The following is a 23297-nucleotide window of genomic DNA, read 5'->3' as shown; positions in this document are numbered from 1 at the left end:
TAACATGGTTAGTATCCGCACATCTGCGCGGGTGCTAATACTAGTTACATATTATATTGCCATTGTGTGCTTCTAATAAGCTATTAATAATTTGACAAACAATTCAATGCGCTAATTCATTACTAAAACAACATTAATAATATTCATAAATTTTTACTCACTAATACTAACTAATAAATAATAACTTTCATAAACCACAAAAAATATTTTTTATTGTCAAACGAAATAACATAAAAAATAAGATTTGAAGAAAAATATAAATAATCAAGACCTGACAAAAATAAGAACTTTGGATGAAAGATTTTATCAAATTCACTTTTGTGACGCGATATTATATTCTCAAATCTTGAAATGCGATTAATAAAGAAGTTTTTGACTGCTCAAAGGATTGTTAATGAATTTTTGATGATCTACGTACAAATCTAATTACAGACAATTGCAAAAGTGCTTTTGGACGAGCTTATACGTAAGGCGTTGGGCGCATACCAAGCGTACGTCTGGGGCATTGAGGTGGAAGGATCAAGAGTTATTATTTTTAGAAAGTTATATTTTATTTTTATTATTTTCATACAAACATAATATTTAATAATATTTATACGTTTGTTTAAAAAGTTCTATACTCATTGACATGGGTACACACGCAAAGCGCGTATTATAAGACTAGTCTCTTAAAAGTAGTATTAATTCAGGAGCGGTTCAAGCACATGCGAGACCTAAAACAGAAATTTAATATGAGGCCTAATTTCTTAAAAGTAAGTTATAAAATATATTTTTATTTAAAATATATTCTTCTAGCTTTTTGAGATATAAAGTTGTTAATAATATTTTTATAATCGATTTTTACTAATAATCCGTTCTCAATTGATATTATAACCAACTCATTTAGTCTTTCTTGAGATATTATTGATTTTAGATAAGATATTATAGAGCGATAGAAGTGTAGAACTATTGGAAGCTTAAAAGTATTGTTGAATATTTAAACTAATAGAGTATTGGAAGAAAGAATATGAGTAAGAATATTAATGAAAAAAATAAAATATATAAGGGTTTTTGAAATAGAGCAAAATTCATTACTAGCCATTCAGTAGAAACTAATATCATCCGCTGACCATAAATTATAATACGCACTTTATAGCCCAGAACCAATTGTAGTGGCTAGCCACTAAAATTAACAAACCCAACTGACATTATAATTTTGTATAGCGAAGCCATACTAAAGCAACAAAACAATGAAAGCTATAATGGACGACTATTATAGATGTTGTTCAGTAATCAATAAGTGTGTCTCAACAAAATCATATCAAATTTAGAGTTCAGGTTTCAAATCTAAACAGTTCTTGCTCAACAATGATGACGGCTAAAAGGACCAAAAAACTATATAATCTGCTGACTTATAATCAGATTGTCATAAACTGTTGAGCATCAGGCCGTGACTGCCTGGAGAAGCGTTTGATGGCAACTATCATGTTGCTCCAAAGCTTCCCTATGTAGACAACGTTGAGAGCTTTTTCTTCACTTTCAGAAACTATTAATTCACTGTTAAAGCCATTCGTTGTTGCTCGGAGTTCGACAAGACTAAGTTTCCTGAATGTAGGTACTTGATCTTAGTCTACTTGATCCACATTAGCTTCATCGACAACACAGGCAAATCAAACAGGAGATTGATTAAAGCTAAAGTTATGAATCGTCACAATACATCGATTTTTTTTGCATAATATACTTAAAAGTGAGAATCTTAGCTCAGGTACATATACTTGCCTTGTCCTGACTTACCTGCTTGTTTTGTTTAAGGATACAAAAAACAGAAACGAGTGATAACCACATTAGTTTTCAGTACTAAATAGAAACCCTATATAGAAATAAATATGGCAAAAAAAGAGAGGATAAATCTTGGCTAAAAATCAGTGAATGGAAAAAGAGGCAGCATGACAAGTTGACAAATAATGACTATTCTACAAGATTCATGCATTCAGAAATATACAAACTTGATACAACAAAGCTAGAATCTTTCAAATATTTTACAATACTACAGTTCATGTGCATATTAGTACAAAATGTTTATATATTTTTACACATCGTAGTCATTCAATATATATAAAAGACTGTCATTATACAAAAAAATATACATATAGACTGTCATTATACAAAAAATATATAAAATAGACTGTCACTATACAATTTATATACTAAATAGACTGTCACTATACAAAAAATATATAAAATAGATGTCACTATACAAAATAAATACAAAAAAGACTGTCACTATACAAAAAATATTCAAAATAAATGTCACTGTACACAATAAACCGTCACTGTACAATTTATATATAATAGACTATCACTATACAAAAAATATACTAAATAGACTGTCACTATTCAAAAAATATACAAAATAGACTGTCACTATACAAAAAATATACAAAATAGACATTTCGGACTATTAGATGCAATATGTTCGGGCCAGAGGGCCATTTCATTTCAATGAGAAAAAACATGGGCTATTAAGAGAGGCTATAGAGGGTCATTTTCTCAAAATATGAAGAGATTGAAAAAAAAAAGAAATATCGACTTGAACAAATTAAAAAAGGGAGAATTAAATTCTTACGCATTATCTAATGAGGGCGTAATAAGTAAAAAATTGAAATGTTGGGAAAACTATTCATCTACCCATTTTTAAACAAGTCAAATTATTATTTAAATTTATATATATAAATAGCTTTCTTTCATTTTATATTAAAAACTATACTTTTGTATTAAAAAAAACTAAATATTACTTTTTAAATACCTATAAACCTATTTGTTTTTTAAAAAAATGGGCCCTCTCCAAAATTTGGGTGCCTAAAGCATAAGCCTTACCTCATATAACGTTAGAGCCGGCCTTTTACTAATTAATAACCGTAATGGGTGAAATTATATTAATAGTGTATATAATTTAAATTGGAAGTTAATAGAGTGGTAGTTTATTATTTTCCTTTTTTCGTGTTTGATTTATTATTTTCCTAAAGCACGCATTACAGTTCTTTGACCATGTTTTATTTTGTTATGAGATTTGTAAAAACTTAATTGATTGTATGTGTTGCGAATTTCGCTAGTGTTTGTACATAAATTTGGTTGAAACTTGAGAATTGTTTTTTGAAATTGTGCTAAAAAATAATTTTAAAAGTTGAAGTTGTGTTTGGACATACATTTTATTTGAAAAAATTAAAATTTTATGAGTAAAAAAAATTCACTGAAAAACTATCCTAAATTAGTTTGATTTTTTTTTTTAAAATAATTATATTCTATGAGCAAATAATATATATATATTTTTTAAAAAGTAACCAAAATTTATGGTCAAATAGAAACTTCTTCTATCGTTCAATACCCACAAATTTAAATTCACCTTTTGTTCTCATCCCCCAAGTGCATCACGACAAACAATCGTAACAGCAAAAGCAAGGATAAAAAAATATATGTGGAGAGTTAACCTAAATAATTATTCATTCAAATTGTTATGAATAAATAAAATATAATTAATATATATATGTATATATATATATATATATATATATAAATAATATAGGAGTATAATTTATGTATATCCACTTAGAAAATAAAGAATAGATTCGACCGCTAGAGTATAAATCCCCCCAAAAAGGAAGGCAGAAAGCACAGTAGGAGACTGGACATTGTGAGTGTGGTGCAAGTAAACACAGTTTCAAAAACTGACTCAGCAGTTCTCTCTCTATTGTACTCTCTCATCCTTTTCTCATTTCCGCTGCAAAAAATTAACAATGGAGGAAGAGTACTCAGTGGATCCAGCTCAGTTACTGGAAGCTGCTACTGACTTTGCGTATTATCCTGGTATTCTATTGTTTCCCTCTTTCTTCCTACAACCATCCCTATTTTTACTTGTTTCTCCTTTTTGGTAATAAGCAAATGGTTAATTTGTATCATCCAATTTTCAGGCGCTCATTCCGATGCTTCAGCTCAAGACTTTCTCAATCGATTTCCTCTTCCTGCTATTATCAAGTATCTCTATTTCTCTTATTCTCCTTTTTTCGGTTGGAAATTAAATGTTAAAGCTATATATAGATAAAAAAAAAATCCTTTACATTTAACAGAAATTAAATAGGGAGCTTAATTAGTGCTGAATTTTTAGCTTGCTGATTGTGAACTTTAAATTGCTTGCAGTGCTTTGCAAACAAAAGCAGAATACCCTGGCCTAGAAAATGCGTTGGTTGATTGTTTAGAAAGGCTTTTCAAAACAAGATATGGAGCATCACTCATTCCACACTACATGGTATGGCAATAATGCTACTACTAAATAAGCTCGATTTGAATCTTTATATTGGAATGAGTTTTGTGTGTTTGGTATCACAAATGTGTGTGGAGTATATATCGGCTACTCCCTCTATTCCAATTTATGTGGCAAAGTTTGAATTGGGACAGAGTTTAAGAGAACTTGTGGTTTTAAACATTCCATATTATTTGTATGGCTATAAAAACTTCTCATTAAGGCTAAGATGAAAAATTTAAGTTAAATTGTTTCCAAATTTTTAAAGCTGCCATTTCATTTTGGAACAGACTAAAGAGGAAATATTTTCACATAAACTCGAACAAAGGGAAGATTTGGTTACTTATATTTTAGACCATATGTTAGGGATGTGAAGCACTTGATTGATAAGTTTTCTCTTTAGATTTAAACATGCGCGCTCAAGGGACTTTTGGGTTCTTATCTCATTGAGCGAAGGAATAACGCGAAATCACAGTGAACGGGAAACGTAGCAATTTTAATTAACACTCACCTGTTATTAGTGTTTGTTTTTGCGAGTTTGAAGGAAGTAGATCGTTATCTCGACACAGACAACTATTAATTTAAACAAATTTATAACGATAGGGGTACAATTTCCTTCCTAAAACAATGTAGGGAACAGAAAAGGTTGAGTTTCTTGCTGTTCTTTTTGCTTCCAGCCATTCAAATGGTGCTTTATCTTATTTATCATGTTAACTTCTGTTCATGACTGATTTATAAGGATCTTGATTAATAGTGATCAAGGATGAATTACTCTTTTACAAGAGTTCCATTCATTATAAACTCGTAAACTGTACCCAGTATTTTCATTGATTTGACTTTCTTTTATTGTTAGGACTGCAAGGACAAAAAATGGAACTTAAACATGGAATGAGAAAAATAAAGAAGTAAACATCATAAAATGTTTAGAAGAGCTATTAAGCATTTGGATTACAATATCTATTGGTTTCCGGTAATCAAATCAAAACCTTTCTGACCAAAAACAATCCAAAAAGTAGGGTTTTCCTAGCATCTAACTTTTCACTAAGTTGTTTTTCACAAAATATAGTCCTCCCAATATGAGCCAAAACCAAATCCAGAAAATTGATCTTAGACACCAATAAGGAAATAGACTGCAATTTATCCTGAGTAGTGATCCTTTGTATAGTCTTATAGAGCTAGTTTATTGTAGGTCAATATGTTATGTATGTTAATAATTTATTCCCTTATCCATCTTTGTGCTACATTTATACTTTTACACGTGTCCATCATAATAGATTTTGAGATAAATCATTACTTTTCTCTAAATTGCTTGGTCTGCTTTCTGCCTTGTTGCAGACCTTTGTGATTGTCGGTCTGGGTGCAGAGTCTCAAAAAGTCAGACGTTTAGCATGCCAAACAGTAAGTGCTTCTGTGATAAATAGAAGGCTTTTTTGTTAAGCTTAAAGTATGTGCATCCGTAAATTAAATTAAAGATATTATCTCTTATTATTTTTTCAGTTTCTAGCCGATTGAGACTGAGACCCTTTGTGTATGAAAGATTTTTATCCTGAAAACATGTAGTTAACTCTGTAGGATGCGGTAGGTGTATGAGAGAACTGAATAGTGCTGACAAATTGATTTACCGGCTCACAAATTTCCGTAGATATGTCTCTGGATAATTAAAGCAGGATTGATGTTAAGCTGAAGTTGACAACCTAGCAACTTTAACTTTTTCATCCTATGAGAAACAGAATATGTGAATTAGTTATTCCAATTGCTAAATATTCTAATATACGTGGTTACACATTCTAATCGTGCTGGAGAATTTGCATATTGTTGTATCTATTCTCGATTTTGCTTCCTCATTCTGCGCCATGTCATTCTAATATTTAGCTGTCTTTGTCTAATTTGCTGAAAACAACGAATGTGGGCAATCTTTTTGGCTCATGCAGTAGTAACCATGTACAGGTGTCTTGCCTTTTGGAGAATATTGATGAAGCTATTGTTGTACAGCTAATTCATGAGTATGGAGTTTATCAACTTTTGCTTAATTGCCTCATCAGTGGGTAAGACACAATGCACTGTGTTACAACATGCAATCACCGACCAAACTGTCTATAAGTTCTTTTTTTTGTTGGTTTTGTGAAGATGGCTTTGTTGGATATACTGATACACTGCCTCTGGTAGAAAAGATTCTGACACGGGGCTGCCCTTTTTGTAGCGATCGATTTGCTTCACCTGCTTCTTTGAGAGTCGATTTGATTATGCTTGTGCTTGCTTAATTTTGGACATCGCATGATGTTCATTCTAAGAGAATATGGTCATGAGTTAGAAAAATAATACGTATATGAGTTAGATTAGGTAACTAACTGTTCTCTTTCATCATTTCATTTTATCTGCAAGCATGACATGTTCTGTTAAAATAGTGCAATCAGGTAGTATGACTTCTTTCCAATTCTGCTTCTTTGATTTGAAGTTTTTTTTTTGGATTTCATCGGGTCATGTGGATGAATGGTTCTTGTAGTACCTACAAGTCTTTTCACTTCGGAAATACATTGTCAATTGTTGTTGTTTAGTTGGGATCCTATGTTTACTCTTAGAACCAGAAACATTGATACTTGTGACAATATTTCTTGTCAAAGACAAAATCTTAAATGAAAATCATTTCTTTTATTTTTCCATTTTAACTTTTTTTCTGGTCCATTTCCTCAAGACTCTTTGTCTTTGTTTGCATGCTATTGCCCCTTGAACTGTGGACTAGCAAGTTTTGGGCTCCCCATGTGGAGGTTGCTGGTGAACTGATTTTGTAACGCCATGCTGCTTATGTTTTAGGACCTGTGATCTTTTACTACAACATTTTTAGTTCCTCACATCCTATTGTAGAGGCTTTACGTGCTTAGATTTATAAGATTTTGCTGCACCACATGCTTGTTGTGACTTCCTAACTAAAAATTCTTATATCCTCGGTACTGATGATAACACGTGATTACCACACAGCAACACGCAAAGCATGCAACCTCAATATCACTTCTTTTCCTCTTCTAGAAATTGGGTCTGCTTGTAGTCATGTAGGCATTATTCTTCTGGCAGGGACGAGGAAGTTGCCGCCACATCTACAGACGCAGTCAGGAAACTGGCTAGCCATTCAAAAGGCATTGTATGTAGTATTCTGCTTCTTATCTTTGTCGCACATATATTTCTGCGTGCCTGTGGTGATAATTTGACCAGATATTAAGGAAATAAGGATCTCTGTTGAATTTGATAAAGTTTTCTGTAGGATATCATATTTCCAGAGAGTGGTAATGAAGCAACAAACCTCGTGAACTTGGCAACCAGCTGTTCACCTCTGGTATGGTATTTTCTAATGGATGGTAAAAGTTCTGTGTGCCCTGTGACAGACAACGTGCTCTATGCAATGAGCATTTCTCTTCTGATATTAGTGCTTTACTTAAGGTCATGCTGGAATTAGTTTGAAAACCATGTGCTCTATTCAGTATCCAATGAGCAGTTCTCTTTTGAATTTAGTGCTTTACTTGATGTCACGTTGAAGTAAAATATCATAGTTGTTATCCATTTAATCATAGCTTATGATCTTTTTAATATTCTGAACACAAAGAAGCTATGAGACAAAGAGACTACTCTTAATCTGTATATACTACTAAAGAGCCTTGGCACAAAGGTAGGAGTTTCTACAGTGTGACCACTCTTGAAAAAATATGCAAGGTAAAGCTGCACAAAGTAGACTCAACATAGTCTGGCCCTTCCTTGGACCCAATCATAACGGGAGTTTAGTGCACTAGGTTGCCCTTTATACTACTAATAAAAACCCAACCATTTAAAGTTATAAATTCCTACGTTATCCATTCATGTTTTAATGCAAACGTGCTCCCAAATTCCTGTTGCTTGATTAAAGATAAGGCTTAATTAGTGGTTCTACTACAATATTTCTTCTTTTTCTTACTCATCATAGTACTTGTTATTATTTTTCTTATTTTGGTGAAGCTCCTCCAACATTTTCACTATAATTTATAATAAAAAGTATCATACTTCAGAAATATCTTTTCAAATCAAAATGGTTGTAATTTTGTATCAATTGCACATAACGTCTACATGACGTAATTCCGAATATGCTTATATCTATAGTACATGCTCTCTTCACTGATTTAAATAGAAATTGTAACTACGTATCTATTTTGCTCTTGATATAATAGAGCTGGTGCCCTGGTATGTTGTATATCTTGATTAGAGAACTTCTCTTACTCACCCCACCAAATAAAAAAAAGGTACAAGAAACAGGAAATAATGGTACCAAAGTGGCACCCATTGTCAGTGGGGAATGGTGGTTCTTAGTCCATCTGAACCTCATAGAGCTGTGGTATGCTTTTGTCTTTCTATCAACTGTTTTAGAATATCTCATTGCTTGTACTTTAGCTTTTCGTTTTGCTAAATCCTCAGGGAAGAGTTAGACTCTTAGCTTTGATAGTGAAACTATTCTCCATTTCCTCTTCTGTGGCATCAAGAGTGTATAATTCAAATCTACTTAGCTTGTTGGAGGCAGAAATTAGCAATGCAAATGATACATTAGTCACTTTGAGCAGCTTGGAACTCCTATATGAGGTTTGCTCTTAACTAGTTATAAGATTTTCCTCTACATATGATCATTGATTTCGCATTTTGTTTGTAACTTCATATGGTCTTATTAGCTATAAATTTTGCATATCTTATTTAGCATTGGTAAATCATATCATTGGGATTTTATTCATTTCGTAAAAACTCAGGAAGTCCCATCAACAACATACCTAGTGTAATCTCACATTGTGGGGTTTGGGGAGGTAAACTGTACGCAGACCCTACCCCTACCTAGTGGAGGCAGAGACTCTGTTTCCGAAAGACCCTCGGCTCAAGGAAAACAATTTTCAGCAGGTTTGAACAGGAGAACAGTAATGAGGAGGTCATGTCGGAAATACAAAAGATAAGAACATCAACAACAAAAATAACAAAGCATTAATATAACCAAGCAAGGGGAACAACAGATGCTACTCAGGAAGTCCCATGTCATAAAAAATTTGCACTGGCGACGCAAAATATCAACTCTTTATAACTGTTTGACACAACACAAAAAGGTGCAGAACAATATGAGCATTAACTTCTTTGATAGAAGAATAGCATGTGCGTAATCTGAACCATAAGTATGTATTAGTATGGGTAAGTGACCACGTCTTAGAATACCGAACTCGACCTTGTGCAAATTCAACATCAGCAAAGCACTTGATGCTCTCTTTCTCCACAGCCATTGAGAAAATTTTGCTCTGTTGCTTTTCTGTGTTTGTGCCTTCACCTTGCTGTTTTGAGATTTGGTCTCGTAGTCTATAGTAAACACCAAAGAAAATGAAAATATTAGTAAATTAGTGAAAAGATAAGGCAGAGAACTAGGGTTAGGTATTCACCCTAAGTAAAATTTACCTTGCCTGCCTTAAAACCATACCAGATCTTTGCATTGAGGAAAGGTGGCTAACACTAGGAAGTTTCCTATATATTTAAGAGCTTATTCCTGGTTATGTTCTGTTCTCTCTCTTTAGTTATAGGGGGTCTAATGGTGGCATGAATCAAATATTCTCCTTCTTCTTTGGGGAGGGGGTGTCTGTTGGTGGCATATATCAAATACTATCCTTTTGTTTGGGTGTGTTTCGGTGTGTGTGTTTGTTAAGCTGCCATCTTCTTGATTATACAATCCATTACTTTCCATAATATTCACTCAATGCCCTTTTTTTCCAACTGGTTCTCAATTGATGTTTTACTTGTTTTTCTTGTATGTGCTGGGTAAATAAAGTTGGCTGATGTTCAGCACAGCACTGAGTTCTTGTCAAGGACGAAACTTCTCCAAATTCTTACTTCAATTATTAGGTCTGCACGTGAGAGAATTGCTGCTTATGATTCTGAATTTGATTTTCTTGTCATTCAATGATTTCGACTGTCATATTTATTTCTTTGACTGCCTATCTTCCTAGTGATGCTTCTGCTGAATCGATCTTGAGATCAAGAGCAATGATGATAACTGGAAGGCTGATGGCGAGGGAGAATGCCTTCGTATTCATCGATGAATCTGGTAATACTCACATATACTTCTTCTAAGTCTTAGTTGTCATCCAAATTTTGTTATATCTGAAACTTATTAACTATACAATTTGTAGGTATGTTTAGTATTTGAATTTCCATTTTTATTAGCTTATCACTAGTGTGACGAATAAGATATATACATGGCTTTGATGCTGTACTCAGGTTTTCTGGTGCATAATTAATGGACTTGTGAGTGGCTCCAAGTACTCTACTTTCCATCAATTAATTTCAACTTCTGATTCAAGCCCAATCAAACATGTATAGTTGTAATTTGAGTTAATTAGAATGATTAGGAAAAGATCCTTACCGTATTGGCTAGATACAAAACTCTCTTATCCAGGAAAACTAGCATCACGGGCATTTGGCATGTCTTAATTAGAATGTAAGAGGATCTCACTTTCATACTGAACTCAATGGTATATTCTGGGTAAGGAAATACCTAGTTTGGTTGAAATATATCCTACCTTATTTTTTGTTGTTTTACTGCAGGTTTTGTTCGCTTGCATTATAACTCTCTCAGATAGGTAAAAGCAGAATTGACTCTTAATCTTTTCTGACTTTCAGGTTGTAGAAATCTGATTTCAGCCATTGACAGAAGATTCAATTTGTTAGAAAGTGAAAATGCAGATGAATGTGAATGCGCTCTTGAAGCATTGGGACAAATTGGATTCTGTAAGTTTTTTTAATTTCTTTATATTTATGTCCATGTGATGTAGCTCAGTTCTCCTTGACAAAAGAATACGTTGCTACATTTATCTCAATAATAACTTTAGGTTGTTGAAGGGATTTTATTGAGGCTTTCTTTAAATTAATGGTCAAACCTTGTACTTGTGAGACCACAGTTGGTTTATTGGAGATTAACTTAGTGCTGATCCTTATATCTGAACAAACTAGTGCGCATTCTAAGCAGGCATAATCATAATAATAGAGTATTGAACTGTTCTAAGGTCTTTATCCTTACCCTTTATACATATATTCTTGTCTCCCCTTTGATTTGAGATTGAAGGTGTTGGTTTATGTTTAGTCAACAATGGCATGCCAATTGGAAGAGTTGGTGGAAAGAGTTGGTGTGGATGCTAGGAGGAAGCTTCCTCCTTTGATGTCACCCATGACATCAAGAGGAGGTCTTTACCTCTATAAATAGATGCACTCCTTCATTTGTAGAAACCATCCCAAAATAATACAATACATTGTAGTGAGTAGAGAGTTAAGAGAGAAATTCTCTTAAGTGTAATTGGGAAATCTCCCCTTCCTTTGTTAATATTAAAAAGGCAATTGTTCTCTGGTGGACGTAGGATTATTTTGATCCGAACCACGTTAAATCTTGTGTTCTTTCTTTTACGTTTCCGCTAACAATTGGTATTAGAGCGACAGGATTCTTTAACGATCCAAGGAGAAAGAACAAGCAAATATGAGTTCCATGAAGTTTGAAATTGATAGATTCAATGGACGCAACAACTTCAATATCTGGAAGATCCAGATGATGGCGTTACTGCGGAGGGAAGGTTCAATCCATGCTATTGACGGAAAGTATCCTACGGATATATCAGCTCCCGACAAGGAGAAGATTGAAGGGGATGCATTGAGTGCAATCCAACTATCCCTTGCACCTAACGTGCTTTGTGAAGTGAGTACGGGTACCGAAGAGACGGCCAAACAGTTGTGGGAAAAGCTAGAAGGGCTATACCAAGACCGATCAGTGACAACAAGAATGTTGTTACAACGGCGTCTTCACAAATTTAAGATGGGGTCAGGTACTTCGTTACAAGATCATTTAGATGCGTTTAATAAACTTGTCATGGACTTACAGATTGCAGGAATTAAAAGGGAGGAGGAGACGCTTGCATGTGCTTTGCTATTTTCATTGACTTCAGGATATCGTGATATTGAGAATTCAATGATGTATAGCAAGGAGCCTATCAAGCTTGAGCAAGTGCGGCAGGCACTTAACTCTAGTGATGTGCGGAGGCACATTGAAGGAGATAGAGATGACCAGGCAAGTGGCCTCTTTGTAAGAGGCCGGACTAGCCAACAGGGAAAGACCAAATCAAAGCACAGATCAAAGTCTCGTGTGAACAAGAAGAATACAGAGTGTTGGGGTTGTGGCAAGAAGGGGCACTTTGAACGAGATTGCCCAATGTCAAAGTCCAAGGAAAAGGCGAGTGCATCTACAGTTGAACAGGTACATAATTTTGATAATGATTATGTACTAACAACATCGTGTAATAATAATAGTAGTTATGAAAACAAATGGGTGTTAGACTCTGCTTGTACTCTGCATATGACGTTCCGAAAAGACTGGTTTAGCAGCTACGAGAAAAGTGGAGGAACCGTAGTAATGGGCAATAATGCAACTTGTGCAATAGTTGGCATTGGCTCAGTTCGGATTCGCTGCCATGATGGAATCGTGAGGACTATTACACAAGTCCGTCATGTTCCTGATCTGAAGAAGAATTTGATCTCCTTTGGTACTTTGGATGAACAAGGCTACAGGTACATGAGCGAAGCAGGAACTATGAAGGTGACTAAAGGTTCTTTAGTCATGCTGAAAGGCAAGCTGGAGAACGACCTTTACACATTGGTCGGAAGCACCATTGTTGGCTCTGCAAATGCATCTACAGTGCAGTTATCTAATGATGACAAGACAAGACTATGGCACATGAGACTGGGTCATATGAGCGCACGTGGACTGGAGATGTTGAGCAATCGTAAACTTTTGGAAGGTGAGAAGATCAGCACGCTTGACTTCTGTGAGCACTGCGTTCTAGGGAAGCAGAAGAAGGTCAGCTTCAGCACTGGCAAACACAAGACAAGAGGAGTGCTAGACTACATCTATTCAGATTTATGGGGTCCTTCTAAACTTCCATCGAAGGGCGGAAAGAGCATTTAAAGAGTGGAAGATTTTGATTGAAAATTAAATGGAGCGGAAAATCAAGTATCTTCGCACAGACAATGGCTTGGAGTTTTGCAATGAAGAGTTTAATGAATTCTGCAAGGTTCATGGGATCTCAAGACATAGGACTGTCAGGCATACCCCACAGCAGAATGGAGTTGCCGAGAGAATGAACAGAACTCTTCTTGAAAAGGCTCGTTGTATGCTCCTACAAGCCAAAATGTCCAAAGTATTTTGGGCTGAAGCAGTTCACACTGCTGCTCATATTGTCAATCGATCTCCAGCATCGGCAATTGACTTTAAGACTCCGAATGAGGTATGGTCAGGTGAACCCTCTAACTATTCATACTTACGAGTATTTGGGTGTCCAGCTTATTATCACGTTAATGAAGGAAAGCTTGAACCAAGGGCTAAGAAGGCCATATTCGTAGGGTATGTGGATGGAGTAAAAGGGTACAAACTTTGGTGTTTGTCTTTACTCAAATTTATAGTTAGTAGAGATGTCACCTTCGATGAATCCTCTATACTTGATCCCGTAAAGTTTCCGTGGAGTTTTCAGGAAACAAGAACAACGAGCAGGTGGAGCTTCCGGTGGAGCTTGCCAAGGAAAAGGATCAAGAGACTCAGGTTAAAGATGAGTCAGAAGATGTAGGCGTTGAAGAACTTGCTGTCAATGAACCATACACAATTGCGAAGGGGAGGGAGAAGAGGCAGACACGAGAACCGGAACGCCTTATAAATCAAGCAAACTTGATTGCATATGAGTTCGTAGTTGCACAAGAAGAGATTAAAGATCTGGAGCCCTCCTCGTATATTGAAGCAACTTCTTGCAAGGATGCCGCACAATGGCGGTTAGCCATGACTGAAGAGATGGAGTCTCTTCACAAGAATCAGACATGGGTCTTAGTGAAAAGACAAAAGGGGAAGAGGACAGTTGGATGCAAGTGGGTCTACCGAAAGAAAGAGGGAATTCCCGAAGTGGAAGATACTAGGTTCAAGGCGAGATTGGTTGCAAAAGGATTCAGTCAGAAGGAGAGAATTGACTACAATGAGATTTTATCTCCAGTCGTAAAGCATAGCTCAATTCGCGTGCTACTAGCATTGGTTGCCCAATTTGACTTGGAGCTTCAACAGCTTAATGTCAAAACTGCTTTCTTACACGGTGATCTAGAAGAGACAATCTATATGGATCAGCCTGAAGGTTTCCTAGCTGAGGGAAAAGAAGATCACGTATGCCAACTAAAGAAGTCTTTGTATGGTTCGAAGCAATCCCCTAGACAGTGGTACAAGAGGTTTGATGCATTCATGACTACATATGAATTCTCAAGGAGTGCATTTGATAGCTGTGTGTATCACAAGAAGATGTCTGGTAACTCAATGATTTATTTACTGTTGTATGTTGATGATATGCTTATTGCTGCTAACAACATTACAGAGATAAATGCTTTGAAGAAACTGTTGAGTAAGGAATTTGACATGAAGGATTTAGGAGCTGCAAAGAAAATCCTTGGTATGGAGATTTCAAGAGAAGACGGTGTTGTACATCTTTCTCAGAAGAGAGTTACAAATGCCTTAGTTCGAGGATGAGGTGGAGAATATGTCAAAGATTCCTTATGCAGTTGGTAGCATTATGTATGTTATGGTATGCACACGTCCAGATATTGCTCAATCTGTAAGTGTGGTAAGTAGATACATGTCCAGCCCAGGAAAGAGGCATTGGGAAGCTGTCAAGTGGATATTGAGATATCTCAAAGGAGCTTCTGGTGTTGGTCTGACCTTTCGAAAAAGTGGTGGAGGTATTTCAATTCTTGGTTATGTAGATTCTGACTATGCAGGAGATCTTGACAGAAGAAGGTCCACAACTGGATACATCTTTACCCTCGTTGGCAGTGCCGTTAGTTGGAAGTCGACTCTGCAGTCGATTGTCGCTTTGTCTACGACAGAAGCAAAATACATGGCAGCAGCGGAGGCGGTGAAGGAAGCTATTTGGTTGAAAGGTTTAGTAGCGGAATTGAGTTTGGTTCAGCTGGAATCAACTCTTAGATGTGATAGTCAGAGTGCTATTCATCTAATGAAAAATCAGAGATTTCATGAGCGCACTAAACACATTGATGTCAGATTTCATTTTATTCGAGATGTTGTTGAAGAGGGAACTATCAAGGTCGTGAAGGTTATCACAGACGATAATGCTGCAGATATGTTGACCAAGATAGTCTCACTCGCTAAGTTTGCACACTGCAAGGACTTGGCGGGGGTGTGCATCAACTGATGCAACTCCAAAGAGAACAGTTGTTAGGTGGAGGTGGTATGTTCAACAATGGTTTGATTCTTCTTGTTTCTTACAACGGGGTTGCCCAGTAAGCTTAGAAGTTTTGGCCAGAGTTGTTCACACGCACGCTCGAAACGCAAACCAAGGTGGAGATTGAAGGTGTTGGTTTATGTTTAGTCAACAATGGCATGCCAATTGGAAGAGTTGGTGGAAAGAGTTGGTGTGGATGCTAGAAGGAAGCTTCCTCCTTTGATGTCACCCAGGACATCAAGAGGAGGTCTTTACCTCTATAAATAGATGCACTCCTTCATTTGTAGAAACCATCCCAAAATAATACAATACATTGTAGTGAGTAGAGAGTTAAGAGAGAAATTCTCTTAAGTGTAATTGGGAAATCTCCCCTTCCTTTGTTAATATTAAAAAGGCAATTGTTCTCTGGTGGACGTAGGATTATTTTGATCCGAACCACGTTAAATCTTGTGTTCTTTCTTTTACGTTTCCGCTAACAGAACATTTTTTATGTTTGATGTCAATAAAATAGAATAATAAGTGGAAGCTCTGATGTTATAAGGGCCATAGCTTGAAGGCAGTTCTTACTTACCCTAGAGATCTTTAAGCATGACCGAACTCTGGTCTAAGTCAGTGGCTAAGAACCAAGTATGGAGGACCCAACTCGATGCTGTCATTGCTCGGTACTGTGCATGAATTGTTGGTCAAATGATGCAGTGGGGGAAGGGGTTGCTTAATGGGCTAGAGTGGTGTGTCATGACTCAAAACCTAGTGATTTACTAGCTCAAAGATCCATAGGCTCTGTAATAACCAGGTTACTTGATGGTCGGTGATAATCCCAACTCCTATGCATATATTATCATTCTTGACTATCCCCTTTTTTATAAGGTTAGGGTTGCTTCATAATATTCTCAGGTAGTAATATATTCAGGTTATGAAATGTGAGTACTGGGTTGCAGATAGTTGCAGGGAAACGTCGTTGGTGGCAATAGATTGTGATCTCATTCTTCAAGCATCCTTTCTACTAGACAGGATTCTTTTGAACTAACATTTTATCCTCTCATCAGAAAGTCTCTATTCTTTCCGCTTGTTCTTGATATGCCTATGCTTCTCAATAGCAAATAGGGGTTCCTGCTTTCATACAGAAGCATGTTTTTTCTTTGCATGTTTGACCTTTGGAATTTCTTTTTGGCACTGTGTAGTTCACTGTGCACACATGCCACTTCAGCCCATGTTCACTTGGTTAAGATATCACACTGTACTTGAAATTAAAATTTTCTTCGTCTGTGATGCAGCCAGCAAAGGGGCAGCATTGCTTCTCTCAGGTGCACAACCTGCAGGAAGACATGTCATTTATGCGGCTTTTGATCGGCAACAGCATGGTAAACAGCTGGTAAGCAGTGCGAGATTTAACTTGTGTTATCCATGTCAATATATACAGCCTCATTTTATGAATGTTGTGTGATGATGTCAGCTTCATCCAGTGTTGTTGACGATCTCCTTTTAAGTACCAAAAAGACTGCCTGGTTTATTTTATTGTTCTAATTAACTTCAGCCAGAAGCAAACTGGAGATTTAGTATCTTAATCTATTGCTTAAATTCCATTCTGAATTCATTCAGACTCTCACTTCATGAAATAAAGAGAGTTAGAAATTCGTGACAGACATAATGTTTACTCGAGACATCCCTTGAATGCAAAAAACAGGCGGCATTGCATGCTCTTGCAAACATTGTTGGGGAAACTCGTGCAGAAAATGATGTATTGCTGGATGGTGTTGCAGAGGAGAGTCTTCGGCGCCTGATCTATGAAACAGCATCCAAGACTTCAAAGCTGACACCTTCGGTGAGTTTAATTTCTGTGAGGCCTCTGGCTTCATGAAAAATGCTTCCGTTATCTGCCTCTTTTTGTCTCACTGCTAGAACTTTGAAACTTCTCAGTATAAAGCTATGTCTGACTGCTGGAATCTTGAAAATTTGTCTGTACAAAGCTGACAAGTAACAAATCCTGCTCTCAGCACACCACGTTCTGGGGGGGGGGGGAGGGTAAAACAAATGGATTATATTAGAAAGGGAAAACACGTGAAATGCATTACCATGGTGGGTGGAAGAGTTTTTATTGGGATTTGGCGTGTATGAACCTGTTGTTAGAGTTGTGTTCAGCATTAAGGTCTTCAAATTCTTCTTTGAATTTCTCCTAATATAATTTGTTGACATGATGGTTCTTGCTCGACTTTTTTTTAACCTTCGGTTACTTATTTAAATTGTTCCTTTTGACAGGGTCTCCTCTTATCAGTCCTTCAACAGGATTCAGAAATTCGTAAGGCGGTGAGATATATCTCTGCAACTCACGACTAATATCATCTCACAGAGAGAAGCAGTCCGATAAAAGTTACCTCGTTTGTGTTATCTTTTCAAAATTTACTATGTGAAGTAGTAGCTATTCCTTCTTATTTAGCTGTCTCTGCGGAAAGTTTTGATTATTTTAGCTGGCAGTGAGATGTCTGATGCATGTGAATAGTATCAATTTAGACTGGATTTTGAAATTGATAAGTGTGTAGAGGAATACCGGCTATAAAAAGGTGCTCTCTTCGTTCATGTATTTTCCATTTAGAGTTCAAAGTAAAGCAAACCAATTCATGATGCTGGACATCTTGATGTTCCACTTAGAAACAAATTATGAAGCAGATAATATCTACGATTTTTCTTTTAATAAAAATGTATAGGAGAATGAATCTATAGAACGAGAATGAATCTATAGAACAACTATCTTGAAATAGATTGCCAACTTTGAAAAAGTCAATCCATTGCATAACCCATTTGAATCTACTTTTACATTGTTAAACCACAAACCCAACTTGCCTCTGTGGTTTCAATCTTTCCCTTAATCAATATTATTGTAGTACCTTTGTTCTGATTCCCTTACTACTGTTAGTCGTTTCTTGTTTCGGTTAAATTATGCTGTCTTGTGGTTGGTATTTCAGTATTGTCTTGTTGTACTTCACTTATTATCTGTTGAATCTTTCACATCTTTAATGATCAGGTTATCTTCCTTTAGATCTCTTGCTCAATTTTGTATCTATTTTTGTTCTTTTTGATGTTTAACATTTGTTCATCATTAGGAGAACTATTCATAAAAAGGAAGGTAGACAGATATTGGCAAATTCTTGATCCCCCCACCCCACCCCACCCCACCCAAACATAGAAAGAAAGAAAAGAAAATGAAGGTTGGGTCTTCTAAGGCAGGTTTAAATATACACCATAGGAGTTAATCAACTTTGGTTTCATAACCTGAATTTTTTTATTCCTTTCATTAGCCTCACACAGCTAGAAAAAGTCAGTCTCTTCTTATATTTTACAGGGCTATAGAGTGATAACTGCGTTGGTGATGCGGCCTTGGTGCCTGATGGAGGTTGTCTCCAGACAAGAAATAATAAATATAGCAACTGACACTTTTACAGAGACAGACAAGATAGGTTTGTATGTTAATATCCAATTTGCTTTACATAGTATGCAAACAGTACAAATATCTGCTATTTGCGTATCTAAATGCGGTCATTTGATGACATCTTTCCGGCATTATCTCTTATTGGCCGTGTCTTCACCTAGCTGACTTTTGTGCTAGTGTGTTTCTCATTCAACATTATGCTGGCCCATATAACTGCAAGTTAGTGTATTAACTTTTACCTTATCAATTTTTTTTTATTTTTTTATTTTATCTCTTCATCCTTCTCCTGATGGTTCGATTAACAAATATAGTCTGTAACTTACCATATCTCCCTGCTAGAGAAGTGGCATTGTCAGCAATTGATTTTTAAATCACCTGGCTGAGTAGGAATTGTCGGATGAGATTGAAAGATCATCCTCATTTAGGTCTTAATTGATGTTGTGTGCATCCTTATTTACATCTTTATATTCTATTTTACAACTGTAACTACTTCGCATAGTACATGTTCTTGTTGAGAGATTCAGTAAGTTGGTTAAATTTCAGGTATGGAAGCTAGACACAAATGTTGCCAGTCACTCTACAAGGGTTTCACCTCATCTAGTAAGCTGATCGCTGACAATGCACTGTCTGGTGTAGCTACAAAGGTGTGTCTTTCCTGATTTATATCCTTGTGTCCAAATTTATACGGATTTGGTTATGGTTTGCGGAGATCGAATTGGTCCTCTATCACGGAGTTTCCTGTTATAGAACTCTGGTTTGTCCTCATTTTCACCCTGTATTTACTAGTACTATTTATACCTATGTTCTATAGATATAGACAAACATGTCAGATGTCCAATCTATTTTTGCATTTTGCTTTTCTTTGTGTAAGTACTGCATGGAAAATTTAAGAATGAGACTAGCACTTTGGCAACCTAGGACTAGCCTAGGTGAAACTGAATGCACAATGCATGCATCCCTCATTTTTCTCCCCAAACCTATTTGTAGGAATAGAAGAAGGTTGGAGTAAATTCTTTTCTGAAATGGACGGTAGTGTTCTAGTGGAATGGACTAGTAGTCTAGTAAAGTAAAATCAAGTCAAATAATATGGTTGTAGGCCGCTCCTTAAAACAAACCACGAAGGTAGCATGTCATGCTGGACATAACACGACACCTGGTGCCTAACTACATGAGACCGAGCGAACCAACTGGCTGGCTGAATCAACATGTGATAACATAACATATTGAATGCAGGATATAAACTAAGACATGCTGATATACCGAAAGTCTGAATGATATAAATCAAATTGCGAAAACACTATTATAAGTCTGAAACATGTTTATAGCCAACATTGCTTAACATGAAAAGCCTGCGACTCTGTCTAACTGTTACTCTAGTCTATGAAGCTTCTAATGAAGTACTAAAAACAATGTCTGTCTGCACATACTAAAAGACTGTAAAGTAATGATAATGCCCCGAAAGAATTAGAGCTCACCAACTGGCTAGTACGAGAATCCTAGTGCTCTGAATTGTCAACCTATAAATCGTCACGTGCATCACGAGATGCAGGCTCTAGGCGAAAGGGACGTCAGTACATTTGAATTGCACTGGTATTAAAGCAACCGAAAGAAAGAACTCTAAATGCTGAAACTAAAACTGAACTGAACAAGGAAGTAAAGATATGAATACTCCCTCTTCTGAATGACGAACCACCTGTTTATCTGAAGAAATAAACTGTAACCTCAGGCCCAATATATATGTACACACGCTACGGCCTCAGGCCCAGGTATACGTATACATAACTGCAGCCTCTGGCCCAAAGATGCATACAACATAAACTACGGCCTCAGGCCCAAATACATGTGTTCAGCATTCAGGAATTTGAAATCAGGAACTAAGAATCATACTGCAATACATGATGCTGAAATACTGAATCATACTGAGTTACATAATACTGGAATACTGAATAGAACTAGACTGAGACATTCATGAACTGATTATGAGAACTGAAGCTTCAACTGTTTATGACATGCTGAGTAATCTAGACTGAGATACGGGCATCAAACACAAGTCTATATTGATTACGCACTAAGATTACAACATTCGGAATGAAAGTCATGAACTAATTACAAAGCTAGAGAATAGAAGTTCTGCAATTATTCAAGGAACTAAGCGTAACTATATTTCTGAGGCAATTAGTAATGTTGTAAAAGAAACGTAGTGTAGGGAGAATCATTAACATTCCCAAACATAGAGGTAGCCTCACATAACTTGACTCTGGCCTTTTTAAGCGTATCACAATGTTTTGTCGCCTCTTTCAACGATAATCTATGACAATACATATCAAGAGAAACCAATATTAGCACTATTGTTCATGTTTTAGTCACTTAGGTATTTTATCAAATACTTGGTGGGCATAAAGCTTCATACCCTTATTAATTGTGTTTCTACACCCAACAACCCATTCTCTTGCTACTGGATAATTCTAAAATCTCAATTTGCTATAATCAATACCATTCTTCATCACCCATAAGATAATCAACAATCCAAAACTATAACCGTTCATGCTTTTCTATCAGACCCATCAACTCATATCTCATAAGCTTAGAGTCTATAATCATGAATCCAATGCTACAATCAATTAGAGGGTGAAGATTGAAGATATTACGTTTTTGAAGTTCAATCCTCTTGAATTCGATTCTAGGGTTTTTTTTTTCAACAATGATGTCTCAATCGAATATTTAATGATTTGAAGGGTTTACCTATGTTAATAAGGTGTTGGAAAATTGAAATTAACTTAGAATCATCATTAGAACTTACCTTGGATAATGGAGGGACCTTGGGGAAAGTTGGGTTCTTGAGAGTTTCCCTTTCTAGAGCAAATTTATGTGTTTGGGGTGTAGGGATCGAGGTAGGGCTTTTAAAATGACTTTCCGGGTGCGATCCCACGTATCTTAAGGCCCAACCGCATACCTGAACGCGCAACAAGTGGCACTTACACAAGTGCGCTGCCCACGGGACAATTGGGTGCGCACTTGAGCGCGCATACTGCGCATTGTCCAGTAAAACATGCATAATTTTTTGCACAGAGATCCGTTCGGGCTCCACAATATATCATTGGAACTATATGTCAAAGGACTACAACTATCATGATTTAAGTTTATATGTCAAAGGACTACAACTATCATGCTTTAAGTTTTCTCAAATTCCTAATAGATTTTCACGAAATCAGGATGGAAGACAGACCTTCTATAACTTAGTCGATTTTATCTAATCTTATGCACCTCACTTTCTATCTTGATTCCAAAACAACTATTTTCAACCATTCTCATCCGATAGGACTTCACATGTCTAAAATGTAACATTAATGTTCATTTAACACATCCACACCTAATCCGAATTTACGGAGTGTTACACTGCAAGAGAAAAATGTTTTTTCGAGGAAAAACAAATGGAGAATGAGAGGAATGTGATATGATTTACAGAAGACCAAGTTAAATATTCATTAAACACAATCTTTTAGCCAAGTAAATGTCTTTTAATATGACCGAGGACTGATGGCCCAGTGACATAAGTCTTGGTTTGATCGAGGATTCTTCATTTTCATTTCCTTTTCACCTCCTGTTGACTGTGTGCTTTCTTACATTTGTAATATAATGTTGTGCTCTTTCCGCAGCTGGAGGAAGCTATCAGAAGAGGTCCTTATTTAGGAAGAAGGCTTTCTGAAGCTCAACCTACAGTGATGACGGAGCAGAGATTTTAGTCTTCTCGACATCATAGATACTATCTACAAGTGTTACTTTCAGCCTTTACATATCAACTTTAAGATGTTAAACCCCAGTACCCTGTAGGGGATCAATTAGCGGGATATTGTAACTTCCCTTGTAAAAAGCCCCCCTTTCTGCAGGCAATCAGCATCAAAGATGGTAATCTAGATGTCTTGGCATTTGGTGGAAACTGCTTAAGTTGGGTGTAGCTACTCGACTTCACTAGCCCTCTGCATTTCCAAAGATATAATCCAAGAGTTTTAACTGCTTATGTTTGAATGCTTTATGCTGAATTGATAAATGCTTGAACTTCGAGCTTGTTTAGATGAATCTATGTTGAATCTACTATTTTCTTTTTCATAGAAGCCTTTGTTATGTAAAGGCTAAGTATTTTTGCACAAAGTATAGATCGTTGATGGATAATATGCATTGCAACGTAGTCATGTCAGGACCCAGACCTCGAAGATTAGTCATACTGCATTTTGCTTTTGGTTTTAAGGTAAAATTTTCATTGTGATTGGAGATGCCATGGTTGAGAGAGAAGGGCCAGTAGCGTAGTCTT

General features: G+C 36.2%; 1 protein-coding gene across 1 annotated transcript; it reads left to right on the top strand.

Moving 5' to 3' along the window:
* Window positions 1–3634: 3634 nt before the first annotated feature.
* Window positions 3635–23065, top strand: LOC107815611 (uncharacterized). The gene is made up of 17 exons (XM_016641220.2): window positions 3635–3843; window positions 3948–4011; window positions 4174–4282; window positions 5612–5674; window positions 6224–6321; window positions 7346–7412; window positions 7533–7604; window positions 8711–8872; window positions 10086–10159; window positions 10264–10361; window positions 10937–11044; window positions 16839–16936; window positions 17249–17386; window positions 17821–17868; window positions 18902–19016; window positions 19532–19632; window positions 22645–23065. Exons 1-17 carry the CDS (start codon window positions 3774–3776, stop codon window positions 22729–22731), a joined length of 1572 nt encoding a protein of 523 aa, XP_016496706.1. The 5' UTR covers window positions 3635–3773; the 3' UTR covers window positions 22732–23065.
* The last annotated feature ends 232 nt before the right edge of the window (window positions 23066–23297 follow it).

This window comes from Nicotiana tabacum, chromosome 10 (genome assembly GCF_000715075.1).
Source record: "Nicotiana tabacum cultivar K326 chromosome 10, ASM71507v2, whole genome shotgun sequence".
Classification (NCBI taxonomy): Eukaryota; Viridiplantae; Streptophyta; class Magnoliopsida; order Solanales; family Solanaceae; genus Nicotiana; species Nicotiana tabacum.
Note: the sequence above shows the minus strand (reverse complement) of the source record. Positions and strands in the feature narration are given on the sequence as shown.